At 39.0% G+C, this 26,748-nt stretch overlaps 1 protein-coding gene across 5 annotated transcripts in view; it reads left to right on the top strand.

Annotated features, from left to right (window-relative positions):
• Positions 1-863: 863 nt before the first annotated feature.
• RPRD1A (regulation of nuclear pre-mRNA domain containing 1A) overlaps positions 864-26,748 on the top strand; it is a 45,169-nt gene continuing 19,284 nt past the window's right edge. Inside the window, exons 1-7 of one of the 5 annotated variants that reach the window (XM_030474545.1) lie at positions 883-1,274; positions 12,551-12,680; positions 13,381-13,487; positions 13,570-13,664; positions 14,616-14,742; positions 14,841-15,016; positions 18,306-18,561. In XM_030474545.1, coding sequence (XP_030330405.1) covers positions 1,124-1,274; positions 12,551-12,680; positions 13,381-13,487; positions 13,570-13,664; positions 14,616-14,742; positions 14,841-15,016; positions 18,306-18,488 — 969 coding nt within the window. In that variant the 5' untranslated portion in view covers positions 883-1,123 and the 3' untranslated portion in view covers positions 18,489-18,561. Of the gene's footprint in view, positions 1,275-12,550; positions 12,681-13,380; positions 13,488-13,569; positions 13,665-14,615; positions 14,743-14,840; positions 15,017-15,435; positions 18,134-18,305; positions 18,562-26,748 lie in introns of those variants that run through there. The other 4 variants (XM_030474874.1, XM_030474716.1, XM_030474802.1 and 1 more) reach the window with 4 other exon arrangements.

Here is a 26,748-nt window from a genome sequence, read left to right as displayed (position 1 = left end):
TGTTTTCTAGAAGAACTGCAGGAAGGCCAGAAATGCTCACATTAAGACTAGAAATGCTGCTCATGTCAAGCAGCATACAGCACTTTCCATCTAAGAACTGACTTGGATCCTTCAGCTTGAAAAATGACTTAAGATGATACAACCCAAAATCTATGGGAGAATGCAAAGGTGAGCAGAGAACCATTTTTCTTCACTATTGCCAAAACAGCAGAAGTAGCAAGGATTCAAGAGAGCTTTGCGTGAACAGGTTTGAAACAAGTAAGAAGTGTTTTTGCACATAAATCTTGTCATTGAACACTGGAATTGTCACAACACTGCCAATGCCATAAATGAGAAATAAAATAAAAGGCTTTTAAAAATGTGTCTAGGCACATTCGTGTAGTATGTGTCCACCTGCAAATATGAAATACCACGCACCCCGTGTCACAGTTCTTAAGCTGCTAGAAGGAAGAAACCGGTAGGCCTGGATTGCCCTGGGGACCTTATTTCTGTCTGTTTTTTTTATGTTATTTCCCAGAGCAACATGTTGATATATCTGGACTGTTGCAGCACTGCCCCATAAGCCTGCTTCTGCTCTGCACATCCTACGGCTTCCAAGAGCTCAGTGGGAAGCCTCTCCAAAGGCACTTGTAAGGCTCGGTTGGCACCTACAGGCCTGAAGGGAGCCCGGCTGGCGAGCGAATGCTACGGCAAGCCACCAAGGGAAGCACTGCGCGGTCGCTGCCCAGCTACCTCAGGCGGAGCGCACCCCACGCCCGCGCCCAGGAGCCGCCCGGAGCCTGCTCGGAGGGACGCGAGAGGCGGAGCCGCTGCAAGCCCCACCCCGGCCCCGCTCCGCCTCGCTGTGGGCCTCTACCGGAAGTGAGGGAAGGAGGAGAAGGAGGGCGTGGCGGAGCGGGGCCGGGCTGGGAGGCTCTCCGGGAGGTTCGGCCGGCGCCATTTTGTTCGCGGCGGGCTGCCGGGGAGCGCGGAAGTGGCGGCCGGCGAGGCGGGAAGGGACGGGGCTCCTGCGGCTCCTCCCCTGCTGGGGTGTAGAGGCGGAGACTGAGTGCGGCCGACCCGGGCCGGTGGGGGCGGCGGCGGCAGCGAGGCTGAGTCGAGCGGAGCCGAGCGCGGCCCGGCTATGTCGGCGTTCTCGGAAGCGGCACTGGAGCGGAAACTGTCGGAGCTGAGCAACTCGCAGCAGAGCGTGCAGACCCTGAGCCTGTGGCTCATCCACCACCGCAAGCACTCTGCGCTCATCGTCAGCGTGTGGGAGCGGGAGCTGCGCAAAGGTGAGCCTGGCACGGCCGCCGCCACCCTGCCGGGCCTTGCTCCGCCCTCGGGTGCCGGGTGCGGCCTTCCTCGGGGGGGGGGGCGGTGGCCGCGGCGGGAGGAGGCCACCCTCGAGTGTGCGGCTGCTGAGGTAGGGCTCCGCGGCCTGTCGAGCCGGGGAGGAGGGAGGGAAAAGAGGGCGGTCCGGCCCGCCCCGGCGCCTGGGGGAACGGAGCTGCCGGGGCAAATGTTGGGCCCCGCGTCTCAGTGTCGCGATGACTGTGGGATGGGAGGCGCTTCTCATCCCTCTTTTTTTCTCCACTTCCCTGGCTTCTCTTTTCTCCTTCCCATTCCACCTTCAGTGGGATGCCTCTGAGGAGGCCCCTTCTCGTGTTTTACTCCCTTTTTTTATGGGAAGTGGGAAAAGGAAAGGAAGGAAGGAGGCAAGCACAGGGCTTAAGGCTTTTTGTATTAATACTGGTAGTTATGGCTCTTCAAGATCACCCTTCCTAGGCCCTGTATTTCGTCACCTATAATGATGGTAATACCACTTGAGTTTCCTGACACGGTGGCTTTGTCCACTTATGCCAGCAGCTATTCTTGTAGGGCAGCTGAGGATGGGAATATTCTGGGGAAAGACCAATTTAATGTGTCCAAAGTAGTTTTTACTTCCTGGCTTTGCCAGATGGCTAATATGAATATTGGCATAACAGAAATGTGTGTTTCTTTAGCAGTGTTGTGTATCTGATGTTGAGTGTGCAGACTTAGACTCTTATTTGGCTTTCTTTTTAGTATGAAAGAACTTACAGCTATAGGTAGTGGTTCAGGGACTGAAAGGCAGAAATGGCATGTGAAGGTTTACTTGACCTGATTGGAAAATTATATGATCTTAAGTTGTCTCATCCAAGAAAAAGAAAAGTCTCTTGCTAGAATTCTACTTTGCTATAGGAAGCGTTACAGTTTTACAGTAGCTTCCTTTGGAGCTCCATTAATATGTCGCTCTTTAATGGGGAAAGTAGAAGGCTAGGTTTTCAAGTGGAGAGGGAAAATAGCATTAAGCTGTTACAGGACTTAAAGAAGAGGAACCACTCAGTTTCTCAAAACTAAGAGGAATAGCTGATTTGCAGAAATGATGTGTAATGGAATACAAAGAGTGCATGGCTGGATCACAGTGACCTCTTGGTTAGGGGGCATAACTTCATAGCAAATGAACTACCCTTAAAATAAATATCTTGTGTATGAAGTAATACTAAACTGTACAGTATAATATGGAGCTATGTTCCTATGAACTCTGTAGGTTTTCACGTGGCTCATTTTCACTTTGTTGCAAGCTTGCTTTCTTGTTCTGAGGAATGATCTCCCATCTGCATCTGAAACATTTTATGTTTCTGGGCCTTCTAAACAACCAGCTTGGCTGTTTGGTGTTTTGAATGATATCAGAAAGGCATCTTGAACTAATTGGAACAAAGCCAGAGTTTTGGTTCCTCATCTTAATTAACATGCACAATACCAGTTTATAATAATCTGTCATACTAATGGTCAGTCCTTAACTTTAGTGTTAGCATAATTTGCCTGTTGTGCTGTTCAACTAATTGGAGAAATGAAATGTTTGAAACTTCAACAGGGGAAGTTCAAGTTTGATATAAGGAAAAAGTTTTTTACGGTGAGGGTGGTGAGGCACTGGAACAAAGAAATGATAAATGCTCTAACCCTGGCGGTGTTCAAGGCCAGGCTGGACGGAGCCCAGGGTGACGTGGTGTAGTGGAAGATGTCCCTGCCTATGGCGGGGATCTTTCCAACCCAGACCATTCTATGATTCTATGAAATATGGCTTACACGTTCTAAGGTGGCCTTGAGAGGTAAGGATAACAATCTTAAGAAGTCATGAGAATGCTTTGCTTTCTCTCAGCTTTCAATGTCTGGCTTCCACTTTTAAGCCTGTTTTGAGCTTTGGATGAGTATAGCTGCTATAATTATTTTCCTCTGCAGCTTGTTGAAGTTGTCATCCAGCTTTTGCTGCTGCAGAGTAAGATTTTTCTGGTGACCTCTTTTTGGAAGCCAGCCTTCAAGGGTCTGTAGAAACCATTGATACTCTGTGTCAGGTAGGAGCGACCTAGTTGCTTTCAAGGTCCTGCACCTTTCCTACTGGGCTTTTAGGCCTGGTGCTTCTTTCCTATGTTCCTCTGCCACTTCATTTCGAAGCTGGCATAGTTAATATACACAGGATGTCTTTTAATTTTTCATCTCTGATAAATAGTACCTGAGCATCATAAATGTTAGCTTACAGTGACCCGGTACTAACTCTTTGCTAATTGCAGCACGTAATTGTAAAATGGTCCCTAATCCCCAAAGGGTGGATTTAGTGGTCTAAGCAGAAAGCATGTGGAAAATGAGAAGGAAAACCAGTATGCTGTGGTGAAGCGACTTGCATGAAACATCACAAAGCAGAACGCTGGCAATGAGGTCATAGAGTAAGTTTAGGGTTTCTGACTTACCCACCAGCCAAATGGTAGAAATATGATTTCCCTCCTACCTGAGAGGAAAATGATCTCTGTTTGGGGAATATGAACACAAAAATTATTGGCACTGTCTGCTGGTTTTGCTAGTTGGTAGTGTGCTAAAACTGAAAATTGCACCTTGCCTTTCTAAATTTTATTTCCTTTCATTGTATTTGTTTTTTATTGTCGCCTCTGTCTCCAGACCTTCCTTCCAGCCTACTCCCTTTTGGGCTCATGGAACATTGTATAACCAAGTTGAAAACAATAGTGTGATACTACATTTTCTCGTGCTAAATAAAAAGATCCCTTGATTCAGATCAGCTTGCACGAACCTTTCTGAAGATGTCTTTAGTTATTCATGAGAACAAGTGCTAGGATCACAGCTCTCTTTTTCCTACATATTTAGTTCTGACTCTTTTATTTTTAAAATAGTCGTTGTCTTTGTATTATGTTGGAGGTGAACAGGCAGCTTTTCAAATGTGTGTATAACTTGGGCAACATAAAATTTTAGTCACCTTCTGTTTACTTGGATTGATTGATTGTATTCAGGACCTATATTAGGGCACCTCTACAGATCATCTGTTTCATAAACCTTCATCTACAGTTGAACTTTCACTGATTCTCTTGGTGAATTCTTGCACCTAGATGTAAACTTGGAGAATGGTCAAAACTTGCATGTCTTTGTCGTAACTTGGAGCAGTTGTACTGGGTTTGTCTTGCTGAATTCCAGTGTTGCTAGGGTTGCATCAATACAGTTGATGTAACTCTGATTACTGAAGGAGTATGCATATATGCTTTTTTCCTAATACTACCATAACGCTTATATTTAGCTCCTAAAGTACTAGCACGCAGAATTCATGGGGTCCTTCTTAGAAAGAATAAAATATTGGAAGAAAGCTAGTATAAGGTATTCTAGAATTCACTGTATTGTGAAAGTACTGATAACTCTGAATTCTCCAGACGCACAAATACATAAGGAAAGGGTGTCATCTTATACGCTAGTAGTTTGATGAAATTAGATCAGGAGTTGCATATTATATGCTTCGAGAGACTGAGTATAGGGATGTTCTGTTTGATGACTGACCTCAAATATGTGCTAATGAAAAATGCATGGGTGAACGGTGCCATAAGGGTGGGGCTGTGGCAGAGCTGATGGTATTAAGTATTCCTGATTATGCGTCTGTGCAAAACCACTCAGGTGCCACTCAAGGTACTCTGCATTTTAGTGTATATAGTGGGGTTTTTTTCCTCACTTTCTATTATTATGATTGGTGGAGAATAGATTTTGTAGTTTGTTGATCTTTTGTTTATTGATGAGTAAAATGATGAGAAAAGATTAATAGAATGCCTTTAACTTAAGATACAACTGTAATGAAATAACAAAGATTTCTCCTGTTTTGACAGATAAGCAGAGGTCTACAGTGACAACAGAACAGCTCCTTTTCCAGTCTGCTGTTGGCTAGCTATGTCCTTAAATATTTCTGATGCTTTTTTTGCTGACAGTATCTTGTGCTGTGCTGCTGATGAAAACCCAGTAATTAGTTTTGAAATAGATGATTTCCCTGATGGAAAGCTGGTGTTGGCACAAAGGAAACTGTGAGGATAGTATCTTCCCTGTAGGTTGCAGCCTGTATTAGCACTGGCTTATGCTGATCATGAGTCTGCATTCTTTCGAATTTCATAGTTGACTTATGGAATAAATAATTTGGTGGGGAGCCTATTTCTACATTTGTACTAAATGTCTTAGTAAAATGAGAATCTCATGCAGTTTGGATTTTTATTCTAGAGAAGAATGGGGTTTCTTTCTTGTGGTATGGCAGCTTCATGATTGCTTCAGAGTAACTTTTGTGAATATGTTTTGTGATAATGTTGCTCCATAACCTAACTATTTTACAGAGACCTTTTGAGTGAGAGTTAGGGAGAACTTCGCAAAGGCTTGGAAAGCGTGCACTGAGGAAAAAGATCCTGTTTCAGCTAGATTTCAGATGTATGAAATGTAACACTTGAAGTTAAATAGTTAATTACTTGCTAGTTGTAAGCTTTACTCAGTATTTAAGTACTTAAGCAGTACTAATTAATAACTGTAATGTGAATACATCAGTCATTCCCAAAATGCACCTAGTGGGCCTGCTAAAGCTATTTAATTTTGTGTATACATAAAAGGATTGACTTAGAGGGTTGGTGTTTTATTTCCTTTTTGCTTTGTTGGGGTTTTTTTGTATTTTTTTGTTTTTTTACTAAGTAGTGGCATTATACATGCAATTTTGTTTTGTAAGCTTGCAGCCACTGAGAAAACACTTAGGAGCCCCCTTGAAGAGGCTTTTCTGAGATGGAGGCTGTTAAGACATATTCTTTGTTATTTGCAAAACAGGTATGTTCTCTTGGATACATCTCTTAATCCCTGGTTTTAGGATACCCCACAGCTGTAGGAGTTTGTTGTTTGTGTGTTTTGAAATTAAAAATTTCAATTCCATAGTTCAAAGCATCAGCCTTCAAGGATGAATAGTAAGTGCTTGTTCAGTAGGCTCCATGTGGTATTTGTTGTACTGGGTTAAAGCATGTTCTTTTTAAAAAGAAAAAAAGTAAAATTACTAAGTATTTGAGTTTGGTAGTATGGGACTTCTGAATTTTAACTCCAGTCATTTTTCTGTACTATCTTCTTTTCCTGTCACCTAATTTTCTGTTAGCTTTTCCAGGTCCAGTCCTGTCACTTGTTAGGTGTTTATGACCTAGTGATATTTTAATAGTTGTTGTCTTGTATCTTTAAACGTAATTTCAGATTCAGGTATCTGTTTCCTCAGAGCTTGACATGGCATCTCATTGATTAGTCAGTCTCAGAAACAGATGCTGAACCTGCCCCTCCCTAATCACTTGACCTCTTGTTTTGGCTGTCATCTGTCACTGCACCTCTGTCACACTGTCTTCACTGCAAAGCTTATCCAGGTTAGCAGAGCCATGGTATTGTCTTTAAGACATCCAAAGTCATGTACATGTGGGCTGCTATGGAGGGACATATTTTTAGCGCTCAACCCTGCCAGTTTACCTGCTGTTCCAGTTTATTATGCTTGAACTTTTTCTTGGTTTCCAGGTGTTGAAGTCATTCAGTGGTATAAGAAGTGACTGTTTTTGCTTATTCATGGCTGTTTGTCTACAACTGCTGCTGCTGGGACATAACACTATTGTTTGTGTCCTCAGTCATTATAGCCATTGGCATTGATGCAATACATTTTTCTGAAGCTGGTGGCTGTTGTGACAGTTGCTCAGTGCTGCTGAAAATTGAAAGATGGAAGTTCTTAGTAGGCAAATTGAGAAGATCTAGCAACATTGAAACCAGATTTGAAAGTTGTACTACATCTGAATTACTCTGATACTCAGTTAACTGCGTTGGAGCAGAACCCCAACCAAAAGTAGTGGAAATGTATTGCTCTGCAGATGTGAAGTGGATTTCAGGAAACAAGTTCCTGATTTAAAGCAGTTATTTTCTCTACTATGTACTGCAGGTTTTCTGCCAAGAGAAGGAATCTTTCTTTATTGGTGGTTGTAGATTATTTTACATATTGGTGGTATAGTGTCATTGGCCAATGTGATACACCTGAGAGAATAAATAGATTTGGTTTTCTTTTAAAAAGAAACATTTAGAAGAAACAAAACCTTAGCTTACTGATTTCACTGGTTAGTAGGTATTCTTGGGAAGGCCAGTAAGATACTTAAGACGAAGGTGCTTGTGCTTCCTTCCCACATGAATCTTCTCATCTATGCAAAAAGGTTTGGAGATCAACCAACAGCAGGCAAAACTTCAGGTGAATGTGAGTTGTTAAGTCAAGTTAGAGAAATGTATTTACTACATAATGATTTATAAATTACCTACAATCAGGAGCAACACATTAGCAATGTCAGAATCTCTCACTTAAAATAGTCATATTTAGGTTGTGTAATCCAGCCTGAGTAGTTGACTCTCTAGTGTTAGTCTTGAAAGAATGCAGTGTGTACAAATCTGTATTAATTTATTGTTGTACCGCTTGTGTCCTGGTATCTTACTTGTACCTGCCTATGTTTCACCATTCTGCTTTGGTATACTCTGGTGTGGTGTATTTTTTCTATCCTAAAACTGTTATTGCTGTGGATTTATATCCGTCTTGGCATTGTACCAGCCAGGTGAGGCAATGAAAGGAGTTGTTTTGTTTCATGTGTTCAGGTAATTCAAGATATACTAAGTGCAGTGGGAAGCTTCTGCAGAGTAATTATGTTGGAATGGTTTCCTTGGTTTGTGACCAAGTTTCTCACATCCCCATGATAATTTGATGCTGATGGCCTCTTTCCCAGCAGTGGCTGTATGCTGTGTTTCTTTTGTCTACTAGCCTCCAAAGGCACTTGGACCCTCAAATCTTGAACGCACATTCTGTAGGCAGTCTCATTCCTGTCTTTGAAGAGAAAACACAGCAGTTCTTAAACCTTGGTAAACTTCACCAGGAGAAACGTGTGACAGTGCAATGTTGAACACTTAGTTTAACTTTTGCATAACAGAAGGTTAATGAATTTTAAGATGAGGTACTTGTTGTACAACATGCCTTTTATGGATTATATTTTCTTTGAATTGTCCTTTCTGGTGGTAGTCTCTCAAGTGACTTTTTACCATCATGATACTGCTTTCAACCATGGTACCAAAGATGCTGCACTTGATCAGCTTGCATAAAAACTCAGATTTAGCTCTCAATGTGAAAGGTCAGTGATCTTGCACTCAAGTTTCAGTGCTGCTTTACTTAAAATCAGTTGGATCTTGTAATAAAAAGCTTGAAAGCTTGTCAGATGTTTACAGAGATGTCATTTAACTTCTCTTGTGAAGGTGTGAAATGTGCTATGACACAGGAAGTGTCCCAGGGATTTTGGAAGTTGCTGAGACTCATATTCTGCTGTATATATTTAGACTAATATAATTGAAAAACAATTGAGCCAAATCTTTATTTGAATCCATGTTAAAGAACTTCAGTAAAAAAAAAAAACCTGTTTGGTGCTGATAACTGTTGCGGGATTTTAACCTACTCATGCTCACTTTCTCAAAACCTTTTGTTAAATGACATTTTCATTCGTAGCAGAGCTGGCCTGTAGAAGGTGAAAACCTGACGTAAGATTTTCAAATGGGTCAATAGACTATACAGTTGTAGTGGGATGTAGGTGAAATCCCTTATCCTTGTGTGTCCAAGACAGCAAGTACATCTCGGCTCTAGGGAAGAGGTGTAGAAGAGCATGACACTGATGGGCATGTTTCTAGCAATCTTCATGGGAGCTCAATTTCCAATGCCAGGAGGTAAACCTGGAGAAGATGAATAGGATTATGCTGACTTTGATTACCACAGTTAACCTCAGTGAAGATAACCTGCTTACTGCCTTCCAAGGTAAAATTCTAGAGTTTCTCCACTAAAGTGGTGGCTCATCAACATTATAGTTCTCTGAGTTTTGTGATTTCAAGCATACAATGTCAAGGCATTTATACTGGACTGGTAGAGAACCAGGAATGCCTAGGTCGGACTAACAAATACCTGTTCCTAACAAGTATAGCTTGCCAAAAACTAAGACTTGATAATGAGAATCCTGAGTCTGTCCACTGTAGATGCCTGATTACACTAGTTGCAGGTTAAATACCATGAATACCTGAAGAATATTCACTGGCATTTAAATATGTCAGATAACATTTTTGGCACAGACTTAGTTTCAGTTGCAAGGTGCCAATCTTAGTTAGTCTTACTATGGATGCTTAGAGTAATGTGCTTAATATGGCCTTTATGCCAACCAACACCATTGACCTGTTAAAATATTTCAGAATCCAGTGCTTCAGGGAGCTGCTTTGGTGGCTAAGTAGTAATCAAACTGAAAAAAGCAAAAGAGTTATGTGAACACTGCACAAGAGCTTCTTACTCAGTCTGACATGGATGCTTTCTTTGCAGTTTTATGTTTGCAGACTGTACTGTTAGTGTACCAGATATAGTGTGGGCTAGCTACTTCTAACACTATACTTTGGCAGTATGTGCCTTTCAGATCATTCTTTAACCTAAGATCTTTCATTTTTTCTTTCACTTTCTTCTGACAGTAGGAGTGCTTTTGCTAATAGCTTTGCCATGTGTTGAGGACACTTTTTAAAATAGTCTGTAGCTGTTCTTTGATCCATTTTGGTGTTCTGAGGTATATCAAAGCCCAGGGTTGAAAAGCTGTTATCACTGTTACTGAAGAGAGACACTTTTTAAAGATATGATTTTTTCCAGAACGGATCTGTCTGGTCTGGAATTTAATTTCGTATTTCAGGCTTCCATAGTTAATTTACAGTCACAGTAGTGATAGAACACTTTGTGGGTTTTCAGTTAATGGTTGTCAACCTGAGTTGCTAAATGTTGCAGTGCACCTTAGCCTCATATGTAAGGCAGAGTGGTAGCAGGCCACTATGTAACTCCCGAAGATTTGTGAAGAGGATAGGAACACTTCTTGAGAGCAGACGACATGTTTAGCTTTGGAATTCTGCAGAGCATTCTTACAGCAAGAGGAATTAAATGTTACTTCACATTTTCTCTGCAAACAGAAGGGTAGAATTTTAGTTGAATTTCTAACCAAAGCCACAGATAGAGTTAATAGTGTTTTGAGGGGTTTTTTTTTTTATTTTTATTTTTTGTTTTTTATTGTTACGAGCAGCTTTGTTTCTGTTGAAATGCAATAGGAAGCTGAAGAGGTAATACTTGAGGAAATAAGCTTGAAAGTGACTTTCTGGGTTTTGGCATGCTTTTTCCAAACATGGTATATGGATCTATTTAATGTAGTGAATAGATGGTCAAGGCTTTGTGAGAATCAACATCACCTGACTTCATGGCACTACATACATCTCCTGTCTTTACCAGTTACTTGTTGGAAACAAGGAAGTTGGTTTGTCACAAATGAGTTGCATCACTGAGGGTTAAAACATGATTCTTTTTCTGTGAAATGGATGGACAAGGACCTATCATGCATGCAGTTCAGAGGATATAGTATAGGGAACAGTCTGCTTCATTAAATTTTGAGCCCTAATTCTGGGCTCATTTAAGAAACGGAGGTAGGGGTCACGGTCAGCTTCAATAAACACTAGTTCATTTTGGTGCACTCATGAGACAAGATGTGTTTTATAAGATTCTCTGACTAATTCAAAGCTTTCTATGTGTCAGAACTGTGATTTACCTGAAAGAGTAGGGAGGAGATGTGTTGGCTTGTGTGAGTCAGTTTTTAACATAGAAATGAAGTAGCATAAGTTTATAAAGTCTGCATTTTGTTTTAGCCACATTTTGACTCAAATAGATTAATTTCCAGGGTGTTTGCATGTAGTGACTTCATTGTTTGGAGCAGACTTTTAATAGATCCGCCTTGTGTCCAGCGCTTCCAAACTAATTCTTTTTTGCCACTTTTTAGTTTGTCTTGATTCTGATAGATGCATTTTTACTTATAACACAGTTGTTTCCCCCTCACCCTCTCCTTAATCCATAGCTCTCTTAACTTGTTGGATATTTCTGTCCAAGAGGATGGGAAAAATTCAGTAGTCTAAGGATAAATCCTTCAGGGGAGTCTTTCTGTAGTGCAAAATTTATTCTCAAAAGCATTTCCTTAGAATGGAGGCATACCAGCATTGAATTTTCTTCTGTGTGAGGGTGGTGATTCTGCATGTTTGAGAGGTTGCAGTGGAAATTAACAAAATCAAATCATGTTGGGAACTGAGCATGTGTTTAAAGAGATCCTAGATTGGCTTTACCACAGTGCTGCTTTCCTCAGAAGGACAGAAAAACTTAAATCTTGTCTTTTAAGGGAAATCTTTTTTTTTAAAGTCAGAGCATACATACTGAGACTGTGTGGTTGGTAATGGAGCTTGAAAGTTTTCTGGTGTTAATACAAGGTTAGAAGTGTAACAATAAGAGTTGCAGCTCTGAGAAACCTGTAGGCTAATGAAGATTAGATGAAGTGTGGTGGAAAATTAAAATACCTGAGTAGGAATGTTTAAAATATGGAATAGATTTCAAAAGCAACTCGTAAATTTGAAGCTTGTAATTTACTTGACGTTAATGGGAATGGCTAGAATGCTTGAGATGCTTGGAGAAGAGAGATACTACAGCAGCCTGAAAGTGATTTTTGGAAATGTTTTCTTAATATTACTGCTGCACACACGTGAGTGTTTTAATGATTAGGCGATAAGGGAGGGAAGTATCAGAATGATATGGAGAGATTGACTAGGGACTGATTGTTCAGTTTGCTCAAATATGAGAATGAGGGGTGGTTATATATAGGACTGAAATTCAAACTGAAAGGAGGAGGTTCTTCACATGAGTGATTGTGGGTCTGTGAAGCTCCCTGTCAAAAGACTTCATTGGTGTAAGAAATGTAGGCTTAAAGGGAAGCTAAAGTACTTGGAAGAAATCCATGAAGGCTACCAAACAGACAAATCACATAGGGCTCAGGAAAACATGTGAAAATAGTTGGGGGCTGAAGAACACTTCAGAGTATCATGTTGTTTTCTGTTTATTTTTGGAGATGGTGCTAGAGGGAACTTGTGTCATATTGTGAAGGAGGAAGAATCTGAGCAGAGTTACAGTAAAAGGGAGAGAAAAGCCAATGGGGTGACCAAAGTCTTCTCACATTTTAAAATACAGAATCAGAGTGAAATGTTGTAAGCAGTATTGAGAATAGGAAAAACACACTTGATCTGGGTTTTGTGTTTAGCATAAATATGGATAAATAGCTATTAGTTGGAGGAACTAAGTTTTCTAATTATTCTTTTTTATCACTCTCTTTATTAGCAAAACCAAATAGGAAGCTGACATTCCTGTACTTGGCCAACGATGTCATACAGAACAGCAAAAGGAAAGGACCAGAATTTACAAAAGATTTTGCTCCGGTAATAGTGGAAGCTTTTAAGCATGTTTCAAGGTACAGTAAACTTATCTGCAGTGTCCTTCACCATACTGTATTTGAGGGGTATTAGAGAAGTCCTCAGTGCATCTCTCCTGACCCAGCTAGTCCTTGTGTGCTATTTCTGTACTTGGAAGTCTTGTTAATTTAATTTATTCAGTGTTCTTTTGATCTCGTATAGTCTTAATGATGTCAGATGAAGTTGCATAGTAAATTCATCTGCATTCAGTCCCTTTTGCCTTAGAAAGCTGTTAGCTGTGTCTTAAATTAAGACTTGTCTTCAGTCTGTTTTTTATGTGCTATAACAGTTTGGTGTGTTTCATTACTGGTGGTGTATGATTTGTTTTTCCCCAGCAGCCATTCATCGTGTTGTATGATGATGCTAGACTGTAGATACAGAAGTATTTTCACATGGTACACAGCTGTTGAAGCAACACAAACCTATTTGGAGTGTTTGTGTAATAGGGCTACACACCTACAGATTCATGGGTCAAGCAAGCAAACAGAGAGAGAATTGGGTGCTGGCCCTTTTTTTGTGCTTGTTAAGACTTATTGAACTGGTCTTTGCTTTATTTTCTTTAAAATGTGATTTTGCTATTTTCTGAGATTGACTTCTGATACTTTGATATTGCTAAGGCATGTCACGGTCCTTCTGTGAAAGATACAGCAGTGCTATACTTTCACCTAGTGCTGATTGTTGCTTTTTTCCTCATAACAGTGAATCTGATGAGAGTTGTAAGAAACACCTTGGCCGAGTGCTCTCTATCTGGGAAGAAAGGTCTGTTTATGAAAATGATGTGTTAGAACAACTTAGGCAAGCTTTGTGTAAGTATTTTGTGTGTGTATGAAGATTCAGTCTTTTCTTTGGAATATTATTTCCCTGACTGCTCTGTTTGTTTTCATTTAGATGGAGACAGAAAGGTGAGGAAGCGCACGTATGAACAGATAAAAGTTGATGAAAATAACTGTTCACCTCGAAGTTCTCCCACTGACCCTCCTCAGGTAAAAGCATGTTTGTAAAATTCTGTGTTTGCATATGGTTTGATACAGATTTTCTCAGTTACTCTTGTTTTTTAATGGTCTCTGCTTTTCTTTTTAATGAGGTACGGTTTCTGAGCAAGGGTGACTAGACTTGAAACTCCTTCACAGTACTTCATGTTACACGTGGAGCATGCTGTGACCTAAGTTAGTTTAACAGTAAAATAGAATGTATTAACTCTATATCCAGCCTTGTCCACAGCAGGATTTTAGCATTAGTTTCCACAGTATTTCAAGTTCTCATTGTTTTCCAGGGTGGTAACAAGTAACACATGTATTAGAATAAGGTTGTTGTCAATTTATCAGTAAAATATTTCTCAATGTTGCAATCATGATGGTTGAGGAAAGTTCTTATCTACCTTGCATTGTTATGGCTTTTATAGTTCTTGTGGGGGTTTTTATGGTACTGCCCCATCTCGAAAGGCTTTTTGTTATGGCAAGGAATGACTGCCCTCACATAATCACTATGTAGTATGTTTCTCTGTAACAGACATCTGGGCTTCTATGAACATCAGCCCTACTTCCAAAAGAAGTGCACTGATTTAGTCTGATGCAGTAGTGAAGCAAAACTACAAGAAAAATAATGTCAAAAATGTATAGTAAAATGAAAGGTACTGTAAAACAATCACTAATGTCAAAAGTAAGACTTAGAAGTAGTCTTACATCAATAATTTAAATGAAAAATCTATTTTAGGAAGGTGACCTTTAAAAGTAGGAACACTGCAGTGTTCTGAGAAGTAATGGCTTGGCTTTGTTTTATTTTCAGTCTGAGAGGGGATAAAATATTGCTATGCTGACATCATAAATGTTGCTAAAATTACCATCAAATTTATTCCATAAGCTTATTGTGAAATACTGTTTTGTACTAGGATCTGTTTATTTAAACTAGTTTTCAATCTTGCATGCTTCTTTCAGACCACAGATCTCATTAGAGCATTACAAGAACTAGAAAACGCTGCCTCTGGGGATGCAGCAGTTCATCAGAGAATAGCTTCTTTGCCTATAGAGGTCCAAGATGTGTCCCTGTTAGACAGAATAACAGGTGAGGGTTGGGGTCCCAGTAACTGAAATGCTGTTCTGAGATCTTAACAGTATATAATGAAATCATGCTTTACTTGTTTTTCTCTGCTTGCTTTTTAGATAAGGAGTCTGGAGAGCAACTTTCCAAAATGGTAGATGATGCATGTATGTTGCTGGCGGATTACAATGGCAGGTTGGCAGCTGAAATAGATGATAGAAAACAGCTAACTCGAATGTTGTCGGACTTTCTCCGATGTCAAAAAGAATTCCTTGCAGAGAAGGAACATAAGCTGGAAGTGCGTAATGTTTTGTTTTAGTCCATTCTTCACTAAAGCTTGTTCTTGCAAATGTTTTTAGTTTGCTTAAACAACTTTTCTCTCCAAAAGTAAATATTTAATTGCCACTGTTAAGTCTTTGCTTCCAGCACATTATTAACAAGGTTCTTATGTTCTAAATCTTAAACCAGCTCAACATTAGGTAATGTTACAACTGTAGTTGCCTCAGTGTGTGTCTGTTTTTTTCAGCCTATTCAGTCTTCATTGTACGTACAGGCTTAGTTTTAGTAGTGCAGATATAAAGTCTTATCCTAAAAGGTACAAATTTAAATTCTTCATAGAGTAAAATCTGTATTGTTCTTTTTGTTGTTGTAAGTCTTAGTTATGTATTACATTGTTTAATACTATCCTTTTAATGAATAGAATGATTTTTCTGCTAGGTGTAGGTTTGTGAAGTCACTTTAAAAGGATAAGGATTTAATTACTGATTTCAGCACAACTTTTTAACCTGACGTGGGCATCCATTAAACCCAGTAAAATGTAGTTTTAGCTTCTACAGCCTCTAGCACAGCTGGTTAGCAGCACTAGTACCATCAGGAGAGAACAAATCATTGATAAAAGAAGGGCATGGGGTGAACAGCTCATTATTAGCGAACGATCCCCTAAGTTAGTTTGTTCTTCGCTATTACCAGTCATCTCTTTTCCTTTCCTACTGTATAATACTGTCAAGCCTCCTGTTGAACATCCCACATATTCTAAATAGTTCCATAATTTCATGTCCATTGCTTCCCAAATCACTTGTCTCAGCTTTAAGACATAGGATCCAGCACAAACTTAGATTACCATAATAGAACTGAAGCTGTGCCCTTTTGCAAGTGGAGATAGCTGAACATTTGCAGCGCCCATAATGCACAAGTTAATTAATTCTCAGGTTTCATCATATAGACCTGTCAAGAACATTTTCTTAACTCTGTGGTTTCTTTATGCTTTTGTAACTTCATAACTTGAGTTCAGATTTTGTGGTGCCTTTGTTCAGGAAAATGCTGTTCATAATGTATCCGAAGTGATCATTCAGATCAGTTGTGTCATTCCTGGACTATTCACTCCTTGACTGCCTTCCTTTGCTCTATGCCTCACAGAAAAGCAATTGATGAAGGTTCTTCCTATCAGCTTCACTGTGTTTATCCTGTAGGAAGAGTATCAACCAACATTGTGTAAGGTAGATGTTATGCATGGTAGTGCTGATTGCAGCAGCAACTGTCCAACTGCAAAATGGAACCTGGAAGATTAAAGAACAGGAAGTCTCAAGCTTTTCATCACCTGCCTTACCTTTCTGCTGTGTGTGTGTGTGTTTAATGTCTTTGAAGGACAGGCTTCTACAGTACCAGTGTAGTACAGATTGTCTTGTCACTCACTTCTTTTTGTAGATGATTCCCAGCAATTAGACCCCATTTAAGTAGCCCACTGTGATAGTGAGTTGCTCAAAACGTAGTGACTTAGTTTTCCTGGCAGATTTATATTTGTGTAAAAACAAGAGAGCTTAGTTAATCAGAAACAGCAAATGGAGTGCAGATGTGAACAGATACCACCCGTCTTGGTTTTCAACAAATACAAACTGGATTAATTTTCCTGTATTACTAGATGAAAAAGTTCAGACTCTAAAAGGAAGCAATTGCTTAATCTGAGGCTGTCATGGTCCCTAAGGCTGGGTTTCTTGGCTGAATTACTTGAACTGTTGAAGAATCTCATTCTAATACAGCACACTTCCCTGTTTGGACTGTTTTTAGAGGTGTGTCTTTAGAAAGCAGGAGATAGTCTTCAGTGCCTGTGGCAGTCTGTTTTAAACAGGTGAAGTTCTAGGATGTTGAGGTAAACTGCAAGAATGTTTTTAGGCTAATCAGTGTGGTTATAAATGCAGGTTATTAATAAAGAACTATTAACCAAAATGGTGTCACCCACGGTACTAATAAGGAACTATGAACCAAGAAAGAACAAGAACCTTGAAATCAAGTTTCTAAACTTGTGTTAAGATAAATGGTTTTATGCTCACTAGCAGAAGTTCCTTTTGGTTTGGGAAATTCAGGCTGATAAACATTCCAAAGTTTTGAAGTATAAGATCAGGATGTCTTCATGATACTGTCTGTAGGGCCAGCTGACTTAGTTTTCTTTATTATGTTTAAGAAATTGCTATCTTCTGATGTAAATACAAAATACCTGTAGCCAGATGCATTTATTTTCTGAAGCAAGGACTCTGTTTTTACAGTCTTAGAAAATACCATACCTCAGATTGCACCTTGATTCTTAGCATTTTATTTAAAATAGCACTGGGAAAGGGCCTGTCAGCTAATTCGTTGAGACTTTGTTTCCTGAACTCTCTCTCCTTAGGTTTTGCTGTTATAAATTTAATTTCTGGTGAAATTAATTTGTTCTAGAAAAGCTTGTTTCATTTGTTAGACTTCTGGCAATTGACATTTTAGATTTAGTATAAAATGGTCTCTGGGTTGTATCAAGTCTTCATTTCTTTCTGAATTAATATTGCTAATCTGTAAGTACGTTGCTGAGATCCTACCTATTTGTCAAATACCCAGGTATGGTAAGAAATAAGTGGTTATATTCTTAGTGGAACCTAGAAATGTTACCTGCTGTTGATCTGGTTTAACAATATTAGAATTTGAATTCCCAGAGAATTCTTGCTAACTTTAAACTTCAGATGGGAGCTTTAGACCTAAATTTGCAGACCTATTATCTTCTGCAGAAAAAAATGTACAGGTAAGTACCTTTGAATAACCATGAATCTTTCCATGGGTATTTTTTTAATAATAAGTTTCTCTAACAGTTGTTTCTAAACAGAAGTGCATGATTCCCATCAAAATCAAGGTAATGTATGCGTTAAATCTTGACAGAAAATTTTGGAAACAGATAAATATGAGCTATTATGTCTGCATCAAAAACTAACTGTACTGCTTAGTAGGTGACTTAAGTCTGCTCTAGGTAAGTAGTGTCATCTTTAACTCTTAAATTGTTTTCTTTAACATCTGTCTAGCTTCTGTTGCAGGTGGTGGACATGGACCTATCTTCTAATGATGTCACCATCCATTAGTACACACATCCTGCTAAAAATAAATTTAAGAATCAAAATCTTGTATTGTCTGTTGTTTTTGAAAACGGAACAGGAGGAATTCTCTAACTACTCATACCAAACCTCTGCTATTTTCATCTATATTCTCACAAACATTACTGAGTTCATGCCCAAGATGGATAAGTGTTTATCCAGTGTCATTCCTGTTTTTTTTTTTTCCTCGAAGATTAAAACTTTCACATGGTTGTTCCTAAAACTCGAGTCCTTTCAGCTAGATCATTTGAAATTCCAAATGCAGAAGTTTGGCTGTCACTTGCATTGAAGCTGCCATTACCAAAAGGAAAGAGCTGTGAAAACAAGATGTTTTCAGACTTTCACTTTGTAACTTACACTCTAGCTATTGGGTTTACATGAACATCAGAAGTGAGAAGTGATGGATGTAGAAGTTGTCCTTCACAAGCACAATAAAGAACTTTCACTTTATTAATGCACATTTATTTTACATTTTAAGTAGGTAACAGGGAAAATGTGTTTTTTAATTGCTGTTATGCCCATTTAGAGCCCTCCTCAATTTTAGGATTGTCCTAAAGAGTATTTTCACTTCACTTAAAGTTTTAAAGTAGTATAAATATTTAAGGCTCACTGTACTCTAGCTTTATTTCAAACTTGTATGGGATTTATAGGTAGATGTCATTCTATTAGAGAAAATGGAAATTTTTGCAGAAAGATTTTTGTAGGAACACTCTTTTTCTCAAAACCCTGAGGACTGATATCCTGTTTTCTACTGCTTTGGCTGACTCTTCCCCTTGTGCTTCTTCGTTGTGTCACCTTCCCCCTGCCTGCCCCCTAGTTTTTGAACAGAAGTGTTGATCTGTTGATCTTGCTGAAGGCTGATGAAAGGACCTTCTTGTTATGCAGGAACAGAGGATTAGGTATACATAAATGAATATCCAGGTGTGCTCATCTTCTTTTGATACTGCCTGTAGACATTCTGGAATTAACATAGCCTTAAAAATACAGGGATGACATGAATAACAAAAGTACTCGATTTACTGTTTTTTCCTGTTGCTTTGCTTTTGGCTTTTCCACAATGTCATTGATAACAGAGTAAACAGACATACTAAATTTCAAATAAAAGCTTTAATAGTTTGAAGTCTTAAATGACTTATTAATGAGGGTGGGCAGGGGATCATATGGCCTTTAAAAAAACAAGACAGCCTCTTCTCACCTTCATTTTGATGTTACGGAAAAATGGAGCATCACTACGCTTAGCATATACTGGATGACCCAATTTCTTGCATAGTGTTTCTATCAACTTGCCACTTTAAATTGGTGAGCATCTTGTTAGTAAATCTGAATTTTTATGAAGGAAATGCTACTCTGGGAGGCCTGCTGTGTTTCAGCAGCTTGCATTTAATTAAGACACTTTTATTGATGTAGCCGTCTTGCATTCCTGATTTTCTACAGCTGTATAAATGATATTCATATCCTTACACTCTCACATCTGGTTATAATTGTGGTTTCTTAGCATGTTGAGAGAATATTATTATGTTCCGTGCACTTTATAGCTCAATATAGCTTGACTTGTCTTCCTAAAGGGTTTAATTTTGTCATGGGATTTTATGGGTAAACAGCAAGCATTTAGTCATCCTAGTCTGTAGCTCTTGAGACAAAGGCTTCTATTTTGTTTTTTCCACTGTTCCAGGTTAATGGTTTCAAACACAGACAAAAATGTTAAGCAAAGAATTTGGGGATGGCAGTGCTATGACAGGCCTCTTGTGTTTGGATTTTGTTTCTTGGTGCAAGACTGGATCGATACCGGTACCTGTTGTTTCCTCCCACCATGGCCTTCATATTGTCACAGGGTGTAGTGCTTTTCTTGCTGTGTTTTTCCTTTAGATCCCTTACACTTGCCTTTGTATGCCAGCTTCTTTCTTTCAGTGCCAGATGAGCCTAGGGTAATAGGTTCAGTCATGCTTCATACTTTTTCAAGTCCACTTAAAATAATTGGGATTCATTTTGTTGTAACCTTGCAGCTGAGCAGCTAAACTATTTTGCTGATCTTTGGTTAAAGTTGAGGAAGGTGATTTGTAGCATGAATTCTATACTGCTTTTTGCTATGGGGCAGAGTTTGCAGCACTGTAGGTGATTTAAAACTCCCTAAATACGGCAGCACCACAGTAACTCAAATTAATCTTGAGTTAGAACTGAGCTGTGCTTTGTCTGCTGCTAAGAGTGCAGTGATTACAGAACTGGTAGCTGGGAAATACTAGCAAGTGGGAAATAAGGTTCATGTGTACTCGTAAGGACTGTTTTAAGTGTTTAAGATCTCCTGATACATGCTTGGCAGCAAAAGACTCTCTGTAAGCAGTGATACCAAACAGGCCATGTTGTATGGTCTCTTGGTGTTATGAACATTCACATTAATTTCTGTTCAGTATTAGTATTAGATCTTCAAAAGTTGAAGCTGGTTTGACAGTGCTTCCAGTTCAGGAAGTATATGTCCTCTACTAAAAGAGGTGTTTGAATGGATACAGATATTCTTGGACTGATAGGAGCATAACTTTGGATCCCTTGATAATAAAAAAGGGAGGAGAGCCTTTGCTAGAATTATTTCCTTTCTTTTGTGGGCCAATTGCAAGTAACTTTCACTTTTTTTGGAGAGGTGTATGTCACTCAACCATTAGGAGAGCAATGTAGGCTAAGTTCTCTAATGGATGGGTTCTCTTCCTTCTAGTTCTCCCCATCCTACCCTGTATGAAATGGAGTATGATTCAGAAACAGGCCTCTGTGCTTAGATTTGTGTAGCTTGGGTCAAAGCCCTTGCTCATAGGTTGGCTTTGACTAACTATTTGAGATGCTTTGTGTAGAGTAAATTCCCTATTCATCTTAAAGTCAAGTTGCACAGTGCAGGTCCTTTAGTGAATATAGTCACTGGGGTATTTCTGTCTTTTTAGAAAAATGCGCAGACACACACACACAAAACCCCCACAAAACATAACCCCCACCAAGAAAACCCCAAACCATCAAAACATCAGTAAGGTCAGTAGTTTGGATTATCTACCTGCAGATGATAGGGACAATTAAGCATTCACTGTAATACTTACCTTCTTAAGGTTTATTAGGCTAGAAGTTAAAGGATGTGAGAGGGTGCTTAAAATGAGATGCAGGTTGCATCTTTTATCTGCAATAGAAGTAGGCTTGCTAAGCATGCTTACAGGTTGCTAACCTGTCTTTTAAATGTGCTGGTTCTTTTGCTTCTGTGAGCAATTTTTTTTCAGTGGTAGGAGATACAGTTGTAAAGGTCATGTTTTGTAGAAGTAATTTGGTGGACTCAAGTGGAGAACAGCAGCCCTTACCTCAAACACAGCAAAGTCAAGGGGTCAATGCATTTTGTTCCTTTGTGCTGCACCCATTTTTATGGCAATACTGCTAATTTGCCGCATTCCTTTCAACAAGTTTATAACCTCTCTATACTTGAGCAATAAATATCCTTTTTTTAATTGTGGTTTAACTGCAGCCTCAGCTGCCACGGGGCCATAGTACAGTTATTCAGTTTGTACCTGAAAGAGTATTAGACTTCAGAACTCTGTTGTCATTCAGAGCAACATAAACACTTGAGGTCTTACCCTTTCTAAATTGAATTACCGGACACTTGAGTATAAATCTGGCTTTTCTAACAGATTAGTCGTGTTCTACTTTGCTCATCTTTGTAAAATAAGGATAACCTTTTGCTTCAGTTCATCATATTTTAAAGCATCACATGTCACACTGAAGATGCTCTGGCTTTGATACAGGGTAATAAAAATGTTACTATTTTGTATTTGTAAAACCTTTTACTGATTACACTTATTATTTGTGAAGGGTGGGGTTTTTTTTAACCTTCACACTGCAACTTACTCATTGCTTTCTATTTGTGAAGGGGGAGGGAGAGAAGTACAAGATACTAGGTACTTTGATAACCCTTGAGGTACCTTTTTAATTCCTTGTTATAAAAATACTGAGAGAAGATACTGGTCTTCTCTAGGTAGGACTTGCTGTTGTTTGTAAGACTTTTAGACAGAATATTCCTGGCTGTTGCAGGCCAAAAACTTCATACTGTTAACCAAAACAAATGGATCTGTTTGTGTCATCCTCAGAAGAGCAAGTTTTGCAGGTATGTAATGGATTCATTTTTTGTGCAAACATCTGAGATGATGGGAAATGAAAAGCAATAATCAGTGCTTTATCTAGAGCTTTTTAAGTTTTTGAAGGTCAGCTGTAGATTGGCAGGTGACTTTGCTTTCTGCAGCAGATGTTCCCTTTGATCAGATGTTTGTTGGAAGGGAAAAAAAAAAAGCCACAAGTAGATGTAAGAAATACCGAAACTGCACGTTTTTATGTCAGTAGTAGCAATGCTGTTCAAGTTAAGGCTACACCTTTTCTGCAAGCTTTAACTTCCCTCGTATTATTGTTGCTGTTTAGACTTTTTAAATTTTGATGTTTGTGTCACTAGACCTATTAAATTTTAAGAACATACTTTTTAAATCTGTATTGTGAATACAAAGTCAGCAAAACTGTAAACCCTGCTTGTATCCCTCCCACAACTAGAAACTTGCTTTTGGAATTGTTATTTGTCAAAGCAACTGTGAACTCTAAATAGGAATGTAAGACTACGCTGGAATGACAGGTAGTAACTACACAGACTAATCATTGGGCTTTCACATGCAGTTTTGAGAGTTACAAAGGAAACATAATCTAGTTTCAGAAAAGAAACAATGTCGTGGATGGAAAGCAAAAAGGAAGGGAAGCTATTGCAAAGCTTTGCTCCACAATTTGAGGTGACCTGCACAAACAAACTGATTAGAAATCTGTTGCTTTAGCTAATGGCTTCTGGTAGTTTCCTTTAGCAGGAAAATAAGCCCAGGTGTATTAAAAGGTAATTGTGTTAAACTCAGGTGCTGTTCTCCTTAGTGTTCTCTTTAATCTGTGCCCTAGTTAAAGCCTGTGGTGTTAGGCTGATAGCCAAAAGTTATACTTGGAAAATTTTTCTGCCATCATTAGGATCTAGAATCCTTATAATTTTTTTGGTCTAACAAGCCTCAAGTTAAGAGGCAGCACTACACTCAGGTTACTCTTTACTATTACCTATACTGGGAGTTAGATTTTGTTTCTTCATTTCTGGTCATAATTTGGCTGGTTGGGTGGAAGGACTGATCAGAAGTGCTTCTAGGAATCTCTGATAGAAGAAAGAAGAGAAATGGCTAGAATATCAGCTCACTTTTTCTCTCAGCTTTGCTGAAACAACTATCTCAATTACATAGTTTTGATGTCTCCACTTAGAACCAGCATAGCGTTAGACAGAAAAGTGATTTGTGTGAAATCTGGTGTAGAATATGGTAGCACTCATGCATTTGTAGACAGGGCTGATACCTTTTTGAAGAATTTGAATGTGCACAGCAAGGAAACAGTCTACCAGTGGAGGAAAACTAGGTTTTTATGAGACAGCATTTAAAGAAAATTTCCATCCAGTGCAGTTACGGGAGATCTTGGGCAGAGTGCTCCTATTTACCTCTGTCCTCACGTACGCATAGGAAAAAATTCATCAGCTTCTGTGGTAGTCTGAGGTGGCAAATATTTTCAGAGCCTATTAATGAAATAATAAAGTACCTTTTTGTTACTAGTTGTATTTTAATTTTACTTCCAGTAAAGCTCTTACTGGAAGAAATGTTACCTGGTGCTAACTAAATTAGTAAGTCTAAGTGATATTTTTATGACAAAACCTGTTTGTGTTTTTTAAAAAAATGTATTTAGGGTGAAATATTCTAGTTTTAGAATGTGTTGACGTTTTGTGATGTGTAAGGACAGTGCACTTTGCATGTTGGTTTGGGGTTTTTTTGATATGGAGAGCTTGAAATACATGAATAGATGTATTTCATCTATTGCTAAGTCCCTCAGTTATGGGTAAAAAAAAAAATAAATCACTGGAAATAGAACAACATTGAAGAATTTATATGAATCTCTCATGACTGAAATAAAGGTAGTTTTCAGTTTTAATAATTCTGTTGTCAAAGCAAAATTCTCTGAGTTCGTCCAAAACCAAGTGAATGAGTTCATAGTTGAGCTTCTTTAATCAGGCACCAAAATTATTTTGTTTCCCTAGTTTAAATTCATGGTGTTCTTATGTAGTGGTAATACTAAACCAGTCACAAGGTTTATTGTGACCATTTCAGACATATTTTATGGTATATGCTTTTTTCAAATAGATATTGATGATCTGAAGGTCACGTTTGGCTTTCCCGTTAATTATAAATTCTCCATCTGCAGTTCTTGATAAAGGTAGAAGTAAATAGACAAACATGAGCCAACAGGTAGTTTTAACACGTCGTGGTAGTGATGTCTTTTTGTTTAACCAGCAGCTCTCCAATGTGCCCTTGTTAAGTAAGCTCTGTTAATCGTGTAAGTAGGAGATCATGGAAGTTAGCAGGTTTCATATCTCTTCAACTAAGACTAAATGTAGAGGGCAGAAATACTGTTCAGTAGGACTCTAAACCGAATTTTATAGATGAAAAATGCCACACACCAGTGTCTTAAGTATAGACAACCTGGGGAATTTACTTCAAAAAATTCAATTCAGATAGTTTATAACATCAGGTACTCCTGGTTCTTAAAAGTAGTTCAAAGACTAGTAGGCCACTTCATGGAGCAGGAGGCCCCAAGAGCCCCAGCTGAGGAAAGATGAAAACTTTTAGGGAAAATAATGCTTCTCTTAGCTGGGCTGTTGCTGAAAAATTCAGTTCTTAAAATCTGTGTTATCTTTCTGTTAAAGCATGCAGGTGAAATAGAGTTTTGAATAATGTTTCCTTTCAGTTAGTAGCAGCTCTAGTTTAGTTAATACTGGCCTGGTTATGAAAATTAATCTCCAAGAATAATGATAGCCTTTTTCCCTGGAGAAGCAAAGCTGGAAGGCTTACCTCCATACTGAAATACATGTGCACACACACACACTGTGTGTGTACTCTGAATCAGAATGTTAAGGGGGGAATGGGAGGAGGAGAACTGTTGGGCTTTCGCACTGCAGCTACCTGGTAGAAGTCTTTATTCTTGCATTGATTGGAATTGGAAGCTGAGATTTATGATCGTATATATGTTTATACACACTCAAAGACTTACTTTTTTCTAGTACTTTATTTCAGAGTGGTGTATAGTACAGGTGTCTGCAGGGGGAGAACAACTTGGAACCTGTGAATTAAATCATGGTTGAGGACAATGTGGAAACACTAGATCTCGTTATTGACTGTCTCTTGAAGCTATATGCATTAGGGTTTTTTTGGGAGGGTATAATGGAACAGCAAGAGAGCAATTGGGAGAGGTATTTCAGCAGCATTGGGAAAACAGTGTATTCCACAGCTATTGTGCTTGCTGAGAATTAGTTTCTTAGCCAGGGAGAAATGGAAATTCTTTGTCACAGGAGAGCTCACCATCACCTGATACGGGTGTAAAATGATCCTTACACTTGCCTTTAATTCTAGACCAAAGGAATGGCCAGAGTACATTTACAGCTGCATTCAGTTGTAATGTTTTTCAGTTCTGCCAGAAGCAGAAGAATACTGGATTAGTCTACTTTGGAGTTGGTAAAGTTTTTCCACTGCCAAAATCTGGAATGCTTTGGGCTAACAATGATGGAAATAAGGAGAAATAGAATGCAGGGAAAAAACTCAGGATGATGTATAAATCTTGTAAATAAACTCGTTGTCTTGGAATCTCATTCTGCTAATATAGTATGAGGATATATCTCTGAGATAAAAAGTGCATTGACTTGGTTAGAGAGGGCAGAATATTTTTCTAACACTTCTCAGCTATTGCTGGCAGTGATGGGTGGAAGAGGGGGTAGTGAATTGCTGTTACTGAAGGCTTATAGGTATTGTACTATTCTGATTTCCTGGGAGACTTGACTGTTGCAGTCATGCTGTTAGTCTATCAATTCTTATTTCATTTATCAGGGAAACAGTCTTAATAATTCAGTTCCTTAAAATTCCGATAAAATTAGTTTTGTGACTAAGTGGATAGAAGAGAAGCCCACGTGAATGTTACAGTAGCTCTTCTCCCCTCAGTCTGCTTATCCAGCCAGCCTGTGTAGCGTGGAACCAGCCATAACCTCCACTGCTCTTTGCAACAATAATAGCTGGGCAATGTAGAAGACATCAAGGAGTATTGGGATGGTGAGGGGAGAGATGGAGGGGGCAGACTGAGTGGGAGTTACTGGGGGATGGAGAAGAAGATTTAACTGGGATGGAGTCAGGTTTAGCCAGGAGTTTAGCCATCTCTTTACAAGAATCAAACAGCATCACTGTTCACTGAACATCCTTCTACCACTGTGCTGCCTCATCTTGAATAAATGGTACTATGGAGGGTGTAAAATATTTGCATGTGATAATAGGATTGAAACAGTATTTCTCTGAAAGTATTAGTCAGAAAAGCCAATGTTTTGAGCTATTCTCTCCAATATCACTAGCTGCTTTATTTTCTTGAATGATTCACTGTGAGATTACGTTCTTGTTTGTTCTTTACAAGGGCACCTTTCTGTTTAATTTTCATCATCTGTGAAAGTACGCTGCTCCATCAAAAAAAAGAAGAAAAATCTGCTGTCATAACTTTTTTCAAACTGAAACTGAAGAGGAGCTTCAGTATTTGA

The sequence above is a fragment of the Strigops habroptila genome, chromosome 1 (assembly GCF_004027225.2).
Source record: "Strigops habroptila isolate Jane chromosome 1, bStrHab1.2.pri, whole genome shotgun sequence".
Taxonomy (NCBI): Eukaryota; Metazoa; Chordata; class Aves; order Psittaciformes; family Psittacidae; genus Strigops; species Strigops habroptila.
The sequence above is the reverse complement of the archived record's forward strand: the minus strand, read 5'-3'. Positions and strand labels throughout refer to the sequence as shown.